General features: G+C 35.6%; 2 protein-coding genes across 2 annotated transcripts in view; both read left to right on the forward strand.

Annotated features, from left to right (window-relative positions):
- The window catches only part of LOC102810184 (cytochrome b5 reductase 4-like), a 31,687-nt gene extending 26,929 nt beyond the window's left edge, over positions 1 to 4,758 (forward strand). Inside the window, exons 15-16 of the mRNA XM_006823032.3 lie at positions 1,178 to 1,342; positions 2,673 to 4,758. Coding sequence (XP_006823095.1) covers positions 1,178 to 1,342; positions 2,673 to 2,727 — 220 coding nt within the window. The 3' untranslated portion in view covers positions 2,728 to 4,758. The remainder of the gene's footprint in view (positions 1 to 1,177; positions 1,343 to 2,672) is intronic.
- A 3,144-nt stretch (positions 4,759 to 7,902) lies between these two features.
- Positions 7,903 to 10,533, forward strand: LOC100377397 (ADP/ATP translocase-like). The gene is made up of 3 exons (XM_002739936.1): positions 7,903 to 8,019; positions 9,635 to 10,072; positions 10,189 to 10,533. Exons 1-3 carry the CDS (start codon positions 7,903 to 7,905, stop codon positions 10,531 to 10,533), a joined length of 900 nt encoding a protein of 299 aa, XP_002739982.1.
- The last annotated feature ends 5,804 nt before the right edge of the window (positions 10,534 to 16,337 follow it).

A 16,337-nucleotide genomic window follows, 5' to 3' on the forward strand; every position in this document is an offset into this window, starting at 1 on the left:
ATTGTAAAAGGTTACAGCAAGTCCCAGAAGTATTGGGGCAGACAATTTGCAAATTCGCTAGCGAAAAGAAGTCTTGCAAGAAGTTTTTTACATGATTTGTAGCGTAAACTGATCGTGAATTCCGCTTTGCTCATGTTATATTAGGTGGAATTGATTTTGAAATAATTTTAGCTATCAATCTAAAGACTGCGTCTATCGTCAGAAAGTATTTACTTACAAACAAAGAGGTGCTAATTTTACAAAATTGACTTGTATTGTTTAAAGCCGCTATCACATCGTGTGACTATGTCTATTGTTTACAAATTATAATCCACGACTGGCGGGATGCTTGTTTCTTGTGTTGTGGAAATCAATAACGACTCGTTTCGCTTTTTTTTTTCTCAAAAAGATGTAATATTTCTCCAAGACTGTGAATGTGAATGAAAAATGTAATTTGGATAATCTTTCTTGGTTGGGAAGATGGTTATAATTTTAAACCCACCAAAAAATTGTCTTTCTGAGGTGGTCCTCTAGTATAAAACCACCTCCTAATTTTCCCGATTTTACATGTTCAGGCCCTTGGGCTTATACTCAGGGAAGTACGGTATATAATTGTGTATTTTTGGAAATTTACCTTAAAGCGAGGGATTCGTCATCTGCACAAGCGTCAGATGGCCATAGTGTGTCATTGTTTACAAACAATTGTATACCCATGAGCCTTTGCAATTTTAGCGTGTGTTATCATCGCTTGGAACTCAATTCCCATGCGTGCGCAGATGACGACCCTCCCGCTTTAAATTGCAAAAAGTAATTATTACACAAAATACACAAAAAGAATTATTGCTTTTTTAAATTTAAAAACTGTCCAAACTGAGCACTGTCACCTGAAACCAGTATAAATATCATGGAAAACAGAATTTGCTTACATTACCTTCTTGTTTTTATTCTTCAAATATGTTTCATTCCTTCTTGTCATTTCACTCTTCCTCTGATCTCTGTGTGTAACCATGGTAATAGAAACTGTGGACACCTAGAAAAAAGAGAATGGAACACAACTTGAGAGGCAAAAACAAGGTTGTTGCTCCCTCACTCTCAACGAGATCTCGGTGGCCATTTTCATTTAAGGTCCATCAAATAGAGAAGCTCAACAATCAGAACTTGTTTCCAATATACATTTGTAGTTATCTTTTGCTTTCAGATTCCATTGTACCCACATACTGTCTGCAGCAGAGGATGACTGGGATGGACCAACTGGTAGAATTCGTTCAGATATACTGGAGAGTTTTGCACCAAAACCTAGCAGTGATGCACAAACTCTAATCTGTATCTGTGGACCCACACCATTTACAATGACTGCAGTACAGTAAGTAAGACTTTTAATGCCCAAAAGTAGTCATCACATCCAAATATGGTGTTTACATCCAAACATGGTGTTTTATATCCAAATAAGGAGATGACATCCAAATATGGGGATCACATCCCTCTGTGACTGGATTTAAACCAGTTTGTGTTGTAAGTTAAAGTGCACTTTGTTATTACATCAATAGTTTATTTGTGTGAATATGGAAATTATGCATGTGGGTAGTAGGTACATGTGTTAATTAAATATATGTAAAAATTATGCATGTGGGTAGTAGGTACATGTGTTAATTAAATATATGTAAAATTATTCATGTGGCTAGTAGGTACATGTGTTAATTAAATATATGTAAAAATTATTCATGTGGGTAGTAGGTACATGTGTTAATTAAATATATGTAAAATTATGCATGTGGGTAGTAGGTACATGTGTTAATTAAATATATGTAAAATTATGCATGTGGCTAGTAGGTACATGTGTTAATTAAATATATGTAAAATTATGCATGTGGGTAGTAGGTACATGTGTTAATTAAATATATGTAAAATTATGCATGTGGGTAGTAGGTACATGTGTTAATTAAATATATGTAAAATTATGCATGTGGGTAGTAGGTACATGTGTTAATTAAATATATGTAAAATTATGCATGTGGCTAGTAGGTACATGTGTTAATTAAATATATATAAAAATTATGCATGTGGGTAGTAGGTACATGTGTTAATTAAATATATGTAAAAATTATGCATGTGGCTAGTAGGTACATGTGTTAATTAAATATATGTAAAATTATGCATGTGGCTAGTAGGTACATGTGTTAATTAAATATATGTAAAATTATGCATGTGGGTAGTAGGTACATGTGTTAATTAAATATATGTAAAATTATGCATGTGGCTAGTAGGTACATGTGTTAATTAAATATATGTAAAAATTATGCATGTGGCTAGTAGGTACATGTGTTAATTAAATATATGTAAAATTATGCATGTGGCTAGTAGGTACATGTGTTAATTAAATATATGTAAACATTTTTCATGTGGCTTGTGAGAGCATGAATTAAAATTATATCTTTCTGTCGAGGGTTTCCTGATGGAATCTCACTTTGACATGTCAAAATATATACTAATAATTAAGGCCATCATAAATGTTATCATTCATGTATGTTTTCCTACCATTCTTGAGCTGTTCTCACTACTGTGAAATACTTTATTTTAACTGGAATTAATTTTCACTGCTTTGTATGAAGTTTTATTTTTTTATTTTCACTAATATTGATATATATTTTCAATCGTACATTTTATTGACACTAACTTCCTTTATCCATTCACAGGCTTTTTGAAGAGTTTGGCTACAAACAAGATGAAATACATGCTTTCCTTGGATGAGTCGAGACAAATTAAAAAATTTATAACTCTTTATATATTCAAATTGAAATCTGAGATGTATTTTTATCAGAAAAAAATTATGCTATACATCATGTACTTATTTCAGAAAAGATATTTGTACGGATTTGTTAGTCAGTATTAGTTGTTCTATATTTTAGATACATATACTAGCACTGCAGGACAGTGCATTTATAAATACTGCTAACTCAATACACACAATATATTTGACATTGTCATCAGGGTTATAGCCTGACAATGACATGGGTATTTCTTTGGGGAGTCTGTATGCATATAATAATAAGAATACACCCATGTAATTTGTTTCTTATATTTTTTTTTTAATGTTGATCGCCATTTTAACCTTTTCACCTCTGGACTTTCTCGCCCAAATTATTCTGCATTTTTTTCTTATGATCTTCAATATTTTTTAAAATGAACACTATGTTTGGAGCCAACAGACAAACGTTGAGTCAATTTTCAGTTTTAACTCAAAAAAATCTGCCTATATTTGTCAGTCTTCTGAAGGAAAGTGCTGACAGTAAATGGGATTTTTGTGATGAAAAGAGGAAACTGGTGGTGAAAAGGAAATTATGATAATTTCGTCTAAAATTAGAAATGAGATTATAAAATGAAGATGATCCACTAAAAATGTGTGTAACTTGTTTGTAAAACTTTTTTTGGATAAATTGTTAGAAGATGCAATTTGTAAGTTTGTTGTCTAATTGGGCTATTCAATGTGAAAAATAGTGTTCATTTTTACAGACTTTGTTCATGTATCTATGACAATATGTATCGTAATCACAACTTTCAGTCCAAAAAATAATTTATTTCATCAAACAATTAAAAAATGCAACATTCTTGAAAAAACAGTGTGTTTCATATTGGAAATTGTTACAAATAATAGTGACTTGTTGTTGTAAAGCAACTGTAGGTTTTCTGCAAGATTGTGAGTTGACTTCAAAATTTTTGATCCTAACTTTGCTTACCAATCATGAAGTGGTAATAGATCAACCGTAGAGTGGTGATAAACCAACTGTGGAGTGACAATAGACCAACCAAGGAGTGGTGATAGACCAACCATGGAGTGGTGATAGATCAACTGTGGAGTGGTGATAGACCAACTGTAGAGTGGTGATAGACCAACTGTAGAGTGGTGATAGACCAACTGTAGAGTGGTGATAGACCAACCGTGGAGTGGCTATACCCCAACTGTGAAGTGGCGATAGACCAACCATGAAGTGGTGATAGACCAACCATGGAGTGGTGATAGACCAACTGTAGAGTGGTGATAGACCAACTGTAGAGTGGTGATAGACCAACCGTGGAGTGGCTATACCCCAACTGTGAAGTGGCGATAGACCAACCGTGGAGTGGCAATAGACCAACCGTGGAGTGGCATATACCCCAACCGTGGAGTGGCTATACCCCAACTGTGGAGTGGCTATAGACCAACCATGGAGTGACTATAGACCAACTGTGGAGTGGCAATAGACCAACCATGGAGTGGCAATAGACCAACCATGGAGTGGCAATAGACCAACTGTGGAGTGGCAATAGACCAACCGTGGAGTGGCTATAGACCAACTGTGGAGTGGCTATAGACCAACTGTGGAGTGGCTATAGACCAACCGTAGAGTGGCTATAGACCAACCGTGGAGTGGTGATAGACCAACCATGGAGTGGTGATAGACCAACCGTGGAGTGGTGATAGACCAACCATGGAGTGGTGATAGACCAACCGTGGAGTGGCTATAGACCAACCGTGGAGTGGTGATAGACCAACCATGGAGTGGCTATAGACCAACCATGGAGTGGTGATAGACCAACCGTGGAGTGGCTATAGACTAACTGGAGTGGCAATAGACCAACCGTGGAGTGGCTATAGACCAACCATGAAGTGACTACTAGCTTAAATGTACATGTACAAGATTTTGCTGGTAAACTTGATATGCTGCTATGTTGTATTTAAAATTTTGTTTGTTTTAGACTTATTTATTAAAAAGTAAATAAAACTATGAATTTTTACTCTAATATCATCTGTTTTGTAACTTATTTTGTTTTGTTGAAATTAAGCATTATGTTGAACCACCGGTCTTGTATTATCTGACAAATAACTTTTACTGTTAAACATGTTCAGACACCACCACACTGGCTCATTATAAAAACCATGTATAGCAAAGTCTAGTTACACTACTGCAGGGTGACATGTATTTCCATGCACGTTTAAATAATTTAGATATGCGCAGTGAGGTATGATTTCTTGTAAATCATAAATAAATTAGAGTACTCATTTGCTGCAAAATTCATAAAACTCTAATACCGTATTTATTCAATTAGAATCGCATCTCCACTAGAAGTGAGTATAAACCAAAAATTGAATACCGTACCTCTGTATTTTACGTAAGTGTATGTCGTGTGCTACTAATAAGAATAATAGGATTTTCAATTTATACATGCGATTCAAATGTTTTTGCTTTCTCTTCACTCTACAAATCACAATCTTGAATGAAATCTTACTCCTTGCATGTAATGCTGTGAATCTATTCTTGTGTCCAACTAATGGAATAAATAGACCTTAGATGAAATGGCTGCTGAGATTTTGTTAAGAGCAAGAAAGCCACAAAACCATGATCTATGTAACCATGGTATCTTGAAATGGTGGATGTGATGACTGGAGAAATGGAACTTGACGATAATCAATAGACTGGCAATGTTGGGACAACTTTTTATTAGTTTTGTAAACAAAAAATAGTGAATTTCAAATAATTTGGTGGGAGTTTCGGGATCATGTTAAAAGAAATGAAAATTCACCATTTTTTTTAACAAAACAAAAAAAATATTCGAGAGATAATAAGGTAAACATTTGGTTACTTAGGTAAAGTATTTGCTGTGTTACTTAGTAATGCATGTGTCTATGTTAATGAAGATGTGTCGATTTGACAAATCAAAAACGCTTTGTTAAATGAGCAAGATGACCAGCACCCATTGTCAAACTAGCCAGACATTGCTTGTGAAAAGATGAATTAGAGATGTACTTCTAATAGAACAAATATGCTTATTTGCTATTACAGATGCTCTTCTGTTTGAGCAAATATGGTATACTGTTTGAATCTTGTGTAGTGCATACTTTTCAAAATAGCCATTGATTTAAACTATTTGTTATATTATGATCACCCATCATTACTTTAGGAAAAGTTACTTTTAAATTCAAATAATTCTAAAAGGGGGGCGGTCATCGCTCAGAGCATTTTGTAATTTTGTGTAGTACTAGTATTTTATTAGAGTGACATAATTTCATTAACAACTTGTAAACATACGAATAAATGCTAAGAAGAAGAATAAATGACATAATTGTACATGTACTTCTGAATAAAAAAATATATGATAACTAAATCGGTACAAACAGTTCATTGTGTCTTCTATTGAATGCATGATGCATGAATTTAGATGTATCATAATTAATATAATTTAATTTCTACGGATCATAGAAGTTTTGAGGCCTAAACAATTCTCGCCGATTGTGTTAAAGAAATCATGATGAATACATTCATATGAAGAACAATGGAATTGTGTGTGTGTGTGTGTGTGTGTGTGTGTGTGTGTGTGAGGGTCTGCCTGGGTTTTTATATATTTCCATTAAAAACCAGTTCATGCCGAAGTGACATTCTATGTAACTGTTTCATGAATGTTACCATTAAAACATAAACAATAGATCTCTAATGTAATGAGACTAAACTTCTCATATTCAGAATGAAATATGACACTAATAAATGTTTTATTGTAAAAATGTCATAATAAAATCGGCATTTATTTTAATTGACTTTTAAATGATACACGATGATAAGGACCATGAATATTTTATTTGAAACTTAAGATTTGTATCTTTTCTATCTTAAGTTTCAAATACAATATTTATGGTCCTTATCATCGTGTATCATTTTAAAGTCAATTAAAATAAATGCCCATTTTGTTATGTCTTTTCGTGTTTCTAAGAAAATTCTTAAAATATTTATCATCCAAATTAGACGGTTTCGCGAAAGGTAAGCATACACTCAAATAAACGGACCTTGTCGGGCGAAGATGGAATATTTACTAGAGATTAGATTTAATATGCAGATGTTTATTTTTCCTGACCCAAAACTCCTCATGGTAGTACACCAAGTGTTACGAAACTATCGCGGATTGGGTTATACTAGCCGTTGGTTTGCGGCGCTTTTAATCCGGTTACGTTACGATGTCTGTTCTGACTAGATCTAATAATTTGTTTGAAATGGTTGTCTGTAGACATGTTACTTTTCCCAACACATTTATACAAACGGATAGTTCGATAAGAAAACGCCATGTGTCCTGTGCGTAAACGTTTTCATGTAACGAATCACAGTTATACTACCGGATGCTTACAGTAATTCTAGGTTGTTCACACGTATTTATTAGTGTTCCTACTTTTGCATATTTTTACTAAAAATTATATATTTTATTTTATTTAGTTCAACAAGTATGATTCAGTTTAATTTTGTCAACTTCATGATTATTACAATTGTTGGTTTAATCACGTGAACGCTTTGTCGACAATAGTTGTACATTGTGTTTGACTGTGTGTGTTTATATTCTGTTATAGTCGATAATTGGTTTGTCAACAAGCAACAAACGATTTTATATTTGTTGTCAATTGACAGCGTTTATCGACGTAAACAAAGTTTTTGTCGCGTTTATCTCGAAGCGTCGAGAAACGAACAAATACTTTTATGACGGAACAGAGTTGTTTTTCTCACGGCGCGGAAGGATTATATTTTCTGTTTCGCGATTCGCCCCATAAAAAAACTTTTTTAAACGAAAAATACGTCACAAAAGCTGATTATTTTATTGATAAAAAATTACACTGAGATTAACAATAGTAAATATCTCTGATAGGTGCTCCTATTATTGACATAGTAGCGATAGTCCGTCGCACTATATTCTCATGGTGGCACGATTGCGGTGATAGGGTCTTTTCATTCATGTCGTCACAGTCGCCGATTCAGTGGACGGCTATAAATTTGCGGACATGCCTCCACATCCTCATTCGCTTTCTGATCTTCGGACAACAATCACCTCTACCCGGACTTACTCCACCCATTCTTTCTGGATATTTAGATTTAGTTTGCAGTGACTGGTATCATACATAACTTAGTCAACATGTCTAAGCAATTCGACATAACCGCCTTTTTCAAGGATTTAATGGCTGGTGGCACTGCCGCCGCTATTTCCAAGACAACTGTTGCACCCATTGAAAGAGTCAAGTTGTTGTTACAGGTACGACAAGATTTTTTTTTTTTTTGAATTTCATTCGCGTTTGAAAATTTGTTGACAAGATTTTTTAGTTACTTTGTATCAATTTGTGTTGGCGCCGAACGCGGTATAGTTCTGAACTATATGTTAGTATTTCAATTGTGTTCTTGTACTTAATGTTGTGTAGCAGACATAGTAACGTAATATTTCAAATATTAATATAGTTGTTATGTAAATAGTTATTGAAATTACAATAAATTACTTGCGCGTCGATTTATTCGTGCATTGTTGTCATAGCGCCGACGCTTATGACATCAAGACGGACAACGAACTATGTCACAATGATGGAGAGACAATCATTCTCAGGGCTATTTTTTTACAAACAAACCTATGAACTGTTTAAATTTTGGGAACACAATATTGTTGTATCAATAGTTTGCATAAATGCATATTTACAAGTAAGTTATTAGGAATATAAAGGTCGAAATAACGAATGAAAAATAAATAAATGTTGCAAAACGTTTGAAATATCTGGACAATCCGGTCGCGTTATGACATCACAGTTGTCTACAAACAGGCATGGAACAATCTGTGTCCTGTCGACTCATTTTAATTTCAAAACAAAACATTATTACAGAACATTTAAATGTATAATAAGTATCTCCAAATGACAACGGAATAAGCAATCGTTTCATTGATCGATCATTGAATTGGCCTGTCGATTCGATTCGATATTTCTTCTGATTTTTTTCGATTCTTGATTAACCAATGAGGATAAATAATTTTAAAATAAAAACAATTGAGATTATTCCTACAATGTCGACGATGTCGTCAGCCCTTTGTGACACAATCAGTGTGTCACGTCACAATACAATGCAAGATGGTGGACACTTGTTGTCATAGCAACGAGTGTTGTAGTCGTAGCTAAGGTTGTCTTCCACTCATTGTCTATAAACTAAAAGGTCTCATGTGAACTTCCCGTAACACTACTACTATGCCAATCATTTAATTTTACTTTTCCTTCACCTCATTGATTGTAAACATTTTGACTACTAAGAAATTAATAATTATTAAAAAAATTATGAAGAACAAAAATTTATGTTTTCTTCTTGACCCTTTTTATTGCCACGCTAAAGTTCCATGGTGCTAGAAATAAACATTGTAGGTCAAATGTATAGTTGTATTGTGTTTACATTAAAATATGATAAATAATTTTGAAAATTAGGCAATTACAATTTTACTTTTTTTTCAGATTAATACAATCTAATGATTACATTTGTATTGTGATATAGAGTTAATTTATTTATTATGCCAAAAAAGAACAAATTAGGTGTTTGCTGTAACATTCTAGAAAATATTTTTCAGTTCATTTTTCAAATGAGTTTTAGTGACAACATAATCATGGTTTAACTACAGATGTGAAAAATTACATCTTATTTATTTTATATGACTTTATATAGTATTTAAATGACAACTATATATGTATTTTTAGAATAATTGTCTATTATTATTAGCATTTCAATTCATATTTAACAATATAACATTTTAATATCTACATACTTGTTATTTCATGTGCAATTGTTTTCACGTGTTCACAAAGTTGAGACTACATTTGTATGTGTGTGTTTTTTTTTAACAGGTTCAAGCCGTATCAAAACAAATTGCACCTGAGAATCAATACAAGGGTATCGTAGATTGCTTCACTCGTGTATCCAAAGAGCAGGGAGTCTCATCACTATGGCGTGGTAACTTGGCTAACGTCATCCGTTACTTCCCAACTCAAGCACTCAACTTTGCATTTAAGGATAAATACAAGCAGATGTTCTTGTCAGGTGTTGATAAAAACACACAGTTCTTCCGTTACTTTGCTGGAAACTTGGCTTCAGGTGGTGCTGCTGGTGCAACATCTTTGTGCTTTGTGTACCCATTGGATTTTGCTCGTACTCGTCTTGCTGCTGATATTGGATCAGCTAGTGCTGGTAAGCGAGAATTTACCGGACTTGGTGACTGCCTGAAAAAGACACTCAAGTCAGATGGCATTACTGGACTCTACCGTGGGTTTGGTGTTTCAGTCCAGGTATGTACTCTTTAAAGTTGATTTGGAAAAAATGAATAACTTATAATTTATAATTATATTGATTGGTCAATGAGATTTTTATTATAATATTAATTATGTCATATTTCAATTTATAGGGCATTATCATCTACCGTGCATCATACTTTGGTTGCTTTGACACTGTTAAGGGTCTTCTTCCTGACAATCTGAAATCAAGCATCTTGGTGTCTTGGATGGTAGCTCAAGTTGTCACCACTAGTGCTGGTGTTGTATCTTATCCATTTGATACCGTGCGTCGTCGAATGATGATGCAGAGTGGACGTAAAGATGTCATCTACAAGGGTACCATTGACTGCTGGTCAAAGATAATGCGACAGGAAGGTGGAAGTGCATTCTTCAAAGGTGCGTTCTCTAACGTTCTTCGTGGCACTGGTGGCGCTTTTGTGCTGGTGCTGTACGATGAAATCAAGAAGATGCTTTAAATATCCTGCGAGGATATAGGGGAACATGGGGGGAGGGGGGTAATGTTGGAGAGTTACATGCTGCTAGACATACACTGATTGGAAGGAAACATGGTTGATTATAAGCAAACACGACAAGCGACTTCGGTCTACAATCTTGAAAGATACTGTCATTTGACAAGCGACTTCGGTCTACAATCTGGATGGATACTGTCGTGAAAACTTGAATCGTCGGTTTACAATCTTGAAAGATAAGGAAGGATATTCAACAAACAACATTAGTCTTGAATGATACTGTCATTTGATAAGCGACTTCGGTCTACAATCTGGATGGATACGGATATTGGACAAACAACATTATTCTTGAAAGATACTGTCATTTGACAAGCGACTTCGGTCTACAATCTGGATGGATATGGATATTGGACAAACAACATTATTCTTGAAAGATACTGTCATTTGACAAGCGACTTCGGTCTACAATCTGGATGGATTCTGTCCAACAAAAAACTTAAGTCTTGAAAGATACTGTCTTTTGACAAGCGACTTTGGTCTACAATCTTGAAAGATATTGTGTCATCATTCAATCAGTGCTCAGTAGTAACATCCAGCACATTAAAGAAATATGAATAACAAAAAAAACATTGTCTGCATAACATCGGCAGTATGGAGGACGACTTGGGGTGGAGAAGGGACATCTGTATAAAACACCAACAGAAAAACATTGTCTGCATAACATCGGCAGTATGGAGGAAAACTTGGGTGGAGGAGGGGTAATGTTGGAGAGTTACATGCTGCTAGACATACACTGATTGGAAGGAAACATGCATTGGTTGAATATAAACAAACACGACAAGCGACTTCGGTCTACAATCTTGAAAGATACTGTCATTTGACAAGCGACTTCGGTCTACAATCTGGATGGATACTGTCGTGAAAACTTGAATCGTCGGTTTACAATCTTGAAAGATACGGATATTCAACAAACAACATTAGTCTTGAATGATACTGTCATTTGATAAGCGACTTCGGTCTACAATCTGGATGGATACGGATATTGGACAAACAACATTATTTATGAAAGATACTGTCATTTGACAAGCGACTTCGGTCTACAATCTGGATGGATTCTGTCGTTCAACAAAAAACTTAAGTCTTGAAAGATACTGTCATTTGACAAGCGACTTCGGTCTACAATCTTGAAAGATATTGTCATCATTCAATCAGTGCTCAGTAGTAACATCCAGCACATTAAAGAAATATGAATAGCAAAAAAAAACATTGTCTGCATAACATCGGCAGTATGGAGGACGACTTGGGGTGGAGGAGGGACATCTGTATAAAACACCAACAGAAAAACATTGTCTGCATAACATCGGCAGTATGGAGGAAAACTTGGGTGGAGGAGGGGTAATGTTGGAGAGTTACATGCTGCTAGACATACACTGATTGGAAGGAAACATGCATTGGTTGAATATAAGCAAACACGACAAGCGACTTCGGTCTACAATCTTGAAAGATACTGTCATTTGACAAGCGACTTCGGTCTACAATCTGGATGGATACTGTCGTGAAAACTTGAATCGTCGGGTTACAATCTTGAAAGATACGGATATTCAACAAACAACATTAGTCTTGAATGATACTGTCATTTGATAAGTGACTTCGGTCTACAATCTGGATGGATACGGGATATTGGACAAACAACATTATTCTTGAAAGATACTGTCATTTGACAAGCGACTTTGGTCTACAATCTGGATGGATTCTGTCGTTCAACAAAAAACTTAAGTCTTGAAAGATACTGTCCTTTGACAAGCGACTTCGGTCTACAATCTTGAAAGATATTGTCATCATTCAATCAGTGCTCAGTAGTAACATCCAGCACATTAAAGAAATATGAATAGCAAAAAAAAACATTGTCTGCATAACATCGGCAGTATGGAGGACGACTTGGGGTGGAGGAGGGACAACTGTATAAAACACCAACAGAAAAACATTGTCTGCATAACATCGGCAGTATGGAGGAAAACTTGGGTGGAGGAGGGGTAATGTTGGAGAGTTACATGCTGCTAGACATACACTGATTGGAAGGAAACATGCATTGGTTGAATATAAGCAAACACGACAAGCGACTTCGGTCTACAATCTTGAAAGATACTGTCATTTGACAAGCGACTTCGGTCTACAATCTGGATGGATACTGTCGTGAAAACTTGAATCGTCGGGTTACAATCTTGAAAGATACGGATATTCAACAAACAACATTAGTCTTGAATGATACTGTCATTTGATAAGCGACTTCGGTCTACAATCTGGATGGATATGGATATTGGACAAACAACATTATTCTTGAAAGATACTGTCATTTGACAAGCGACTTCGGTCTACAATCTGGATGGATTCTGTCCAACAAAAAACTTAAGTCTTGAAAGATACTGTCTTTTGACAAGCGACTTTGGTCTACAATCTTGAAAGATATTGTCATCATTCAATCAGTGCTCAGTAGTAACATCCAGCACATTAAAGAAATATGAATAGCAAAAAAAACATTGTCTGCATAACATCGGCAGTATGGAGGACGACTTGGGGTGGAGAAGGGACATTGTGTAAAACACCAACAGAAAAACAATGTCTGCATAACATCGGCAGTATGGAAGAATACTTTGGGTGGAGGAGGGACATCTGCATAATATCAGTACGGAAGAATACTTTGGGTGGAGGAGGGACATCTGCATAACATCAGCAGTATGGAGTAAGACTGACTTGGGTGGAGGAGGGACATCTGCATAACATCAGCAGTACAGAAGAATACTTCGGGTGGAGGAGGGACATCTGCATAACATCAGCAGTACAGAAGAATACTTTGGGTGGAGGAGGGACATCTGCATAACATCAGCAGTACAGAAGAATACTTTGGGTGGAGGAGGGACATCTGCATAACATCAGCAGTATAGAAGAATACTTTGGGTGGAGGAGGGACATCTGCATATCATCAGCAGTACAGAAGAATACTTTGGGTGGAGGAGGGACATCTGCATAACATCAGCAGTACAGAAGAATACTTTGGGTGGAGGAGGGACATCTGCATAACATCAGCAGTACAGAAGAATACTTTGGGTGGAGGAGGGACATCTGCATAACATCAGCAGTATAGAAGAATACTTTGGGTGGAGGAGGGACATCTGCATAACATCAGCAGTACGAAAGAATACTTTGGGTGGACATCTGTATAAAACACCAACAGAAAAACAATGTCTGCATAACAGAGGAGGAGGAACATCTCTGTAAAACATCCACAGAAATTAATAGTAATGCATTACATCATCAGAATGGAGGAAGAAGACTTTTTGGAATGGAGAATAGACATGTATGAATCACATCAAGAGGTATGATACATATGAAAAAAGTTCATAGGCAAGTTGTATTACACCGAGACGCATTTTACCGTTTTTGACGAGGCCAGACTTTTATGTCTGGTATTACTAATTTACTGCAAATGGCAGAAGAAAACCTGAAACCAATATTGGCATTGGTGTCACTAGATCTGCCAGTAGTATAAACCTATACTACTTACAATTTACCGTATTTGACGAGACCAGACTTTATAGTCTGGTATATATTACTACTAGTATCTATATCAAACATCATGAGAAAAACATTGTCTGCAAAATTAATATCAGCAGTGCAGAGGAATATTTGGGAACGGAAGAGATTTCTGTAAGCATCAACGGAAAAACATTGTCTGCAAAATTAATATCAGCAGTGCAGAGGAATATTTGGGAACGGAAGAGATTTCTGTAAGCATCAACGGAAAAACATTGTCTGCAAAATTAATATCAGCAGTGCAGAGGAATATTTGGGAACGGAAGAGATTTCTGTAAGCATCAACGGAAAAACATTCTCTGCAAAATTAATATCAGCAGTGCAGAGGAATATTTGGGAACGGAAGAGATTTCTGTAAGCATCAACGGAAAAACATTGTCTGCAAAATTAATATCAGCAGTGCAGAGGAATACTTGGGAACGGAAGAGATTTCTGTAAGCATCAACGGAAAAACATTGTCTGCAAAATTAACATCAGCAGTGCAGAGGAATATTTGGGAACGGAAGAGATTTCTGTAAGCATCAACGGAAAAACATTGTCTGCAAAATTAATATCAGCAGTGCAGAGGAATATTTGGGAACGGAAGAGATTTCTGTAAGCATCAACGGAAAAACCAATGTCTGCAAAATTAACATCAGCAGTGCAGAGGAATACTTGGGAATGGAAGAGATATCTGTATCTAACTAACATCAACAGAAAAACTTATTATAGGCAACTTATAATAGGTATACTACTACCTATGCAATTTACTGTACTTGACGAAGCCAGACTTTATTGTCTGGTATATATTACTGTGACTGGTTTCAATATTTACCAGCTATTTATTTATTCACCAATGAAACAATTATGGAGAAAGGGTATGGAGTATGTATGAGAAGATTGTCTGCTTATAACAACACATCAGCAGTACAGAGGAGGACTTCAAAATGAAGCTCTATAGCAACTTACATTGCACCAAAACATTACCGCATTGCGAGGCCAGACATCATCACACTGTCTGGTATATTTATTTACTACAAATGGCAGAAGAGAAAAAAGTATTGTGGAAACTGCAACCAACACCAGCAGAGTGGCACCACGAGATCTGCAAGGAACATCAACGCCACACAATTCGATACAAATAGATTATTAAATCTGTTTATTAACATTTGCTTACTTTATGTGAGCACAAACTAAGTTTACTACCAATGGCAGAAGAGAAAAAAGTATTGTGGAAACTGCAACTAACATCAGCAGAGTGGCACCACTAACTAGATCTGCCAGTAACATCAACGCCACGCAATTGGATACAAATGGATTTAATTTATTAAATCTGTTTATTAACATTTGCTTATACTTTATTGTAAGCACAAACTTAAAATTCACGACAAATAGCAGAAGATAAGAAATATTGTGGAAACTGCAACCAACATCAGCAGAGTGGCACCACAAAATCTGCAAGGAACATCAACGCCACAATTGGATACAAATAGATTATTAAATCTGTTTATAACATTTGCTTATTACCTGTCTGTTCAAGGTGAGACATTGAATCGTGCAGTGCAGCTGTATGCCAGCTAATAAATTGTGAACAGACAGGTTATTTGGATTTACAACTGATAATAACTTTAACAAAGAGCTACTTATATGGTACCCATGGTAGAAATTCTGTGACGCATAGAGTATCTTTTCCTGGAGGCTCACCAGATACTCTAAGATGGATGCTATAAGATCTGAATTCTACAAGTCATCGATGATCTTGCAGTACCTCAGCAGCGTATTATTACCAGTTTACCAGTAGAAACATCAAAAGGAGAAGATTGTCTGCTTATAGCAACACATCAGCAGTACAGAGGAGGACTTCAAAATGAAGCTCTATAGCAACTTACATTGCACCAAAACATTTAACCGCATTGCGAGGCCAGACATCACACTGTCTGGTATATTTATTTACTACAAATGGCAGAAGAGAAAAAAGTATTGTGGAAACTGCAACCAACACCAGCAGAGTGGCACCACGAGATCTGCAAGGAACATCAACGCCACACAATTGGATACAAATAGATTATTAAATCTGTTTATTAACATTTGCTTACTTTATGTGAGCACAAACTAAGTTTACTACCAATGGCAGAAGAGAAAAAGTATTGTGGAAACTGCAACTAACATCAGCAGAGTGGCACCACTAACTAGATCTGCCAGTAACATCAATGCCACGCAATTGGATACAAATGGATTTA

Source organism: Saccoglossus kowalevskii, chromosome 18, assembly GCF_978046115.1.
Source record: "Saccoglossus kowalevskii chromosome 18, keSacKowa6.1, whole genome shotgun sequence".
In the NCBI taxonomy this organism is placed as follows: domain Eukaryota; kingdom Metazoa; phylum Hemichordata; class Enteropneusta; family Harrimaniidae; genus Saccoglossus; species Saccoglossus kowalevskii.

Coding starts and splice junctions, on each gene's coding strand:
- LOC100377397 (XM_002739936.1), top strand. CDS start 7,903: ATGTCTAAGCAATTCGACATAACCGCCTTTTTCAAGGATTTAATGGCT. Junction 8,020..9,634: donor GAGTCAAGTTGTTGTTACAG/GTACGACAAGAT, acceptor TTTTTTTAACAG/GTTCAAGCCGTATCAAAACA. Junction 10,073..10,188: donor GGTTTGGTGTTTCAGTCCAG/GTATGTACTCTT, acceptor TTCAATTTATAG/GGCATTATCATCTACCGTGC.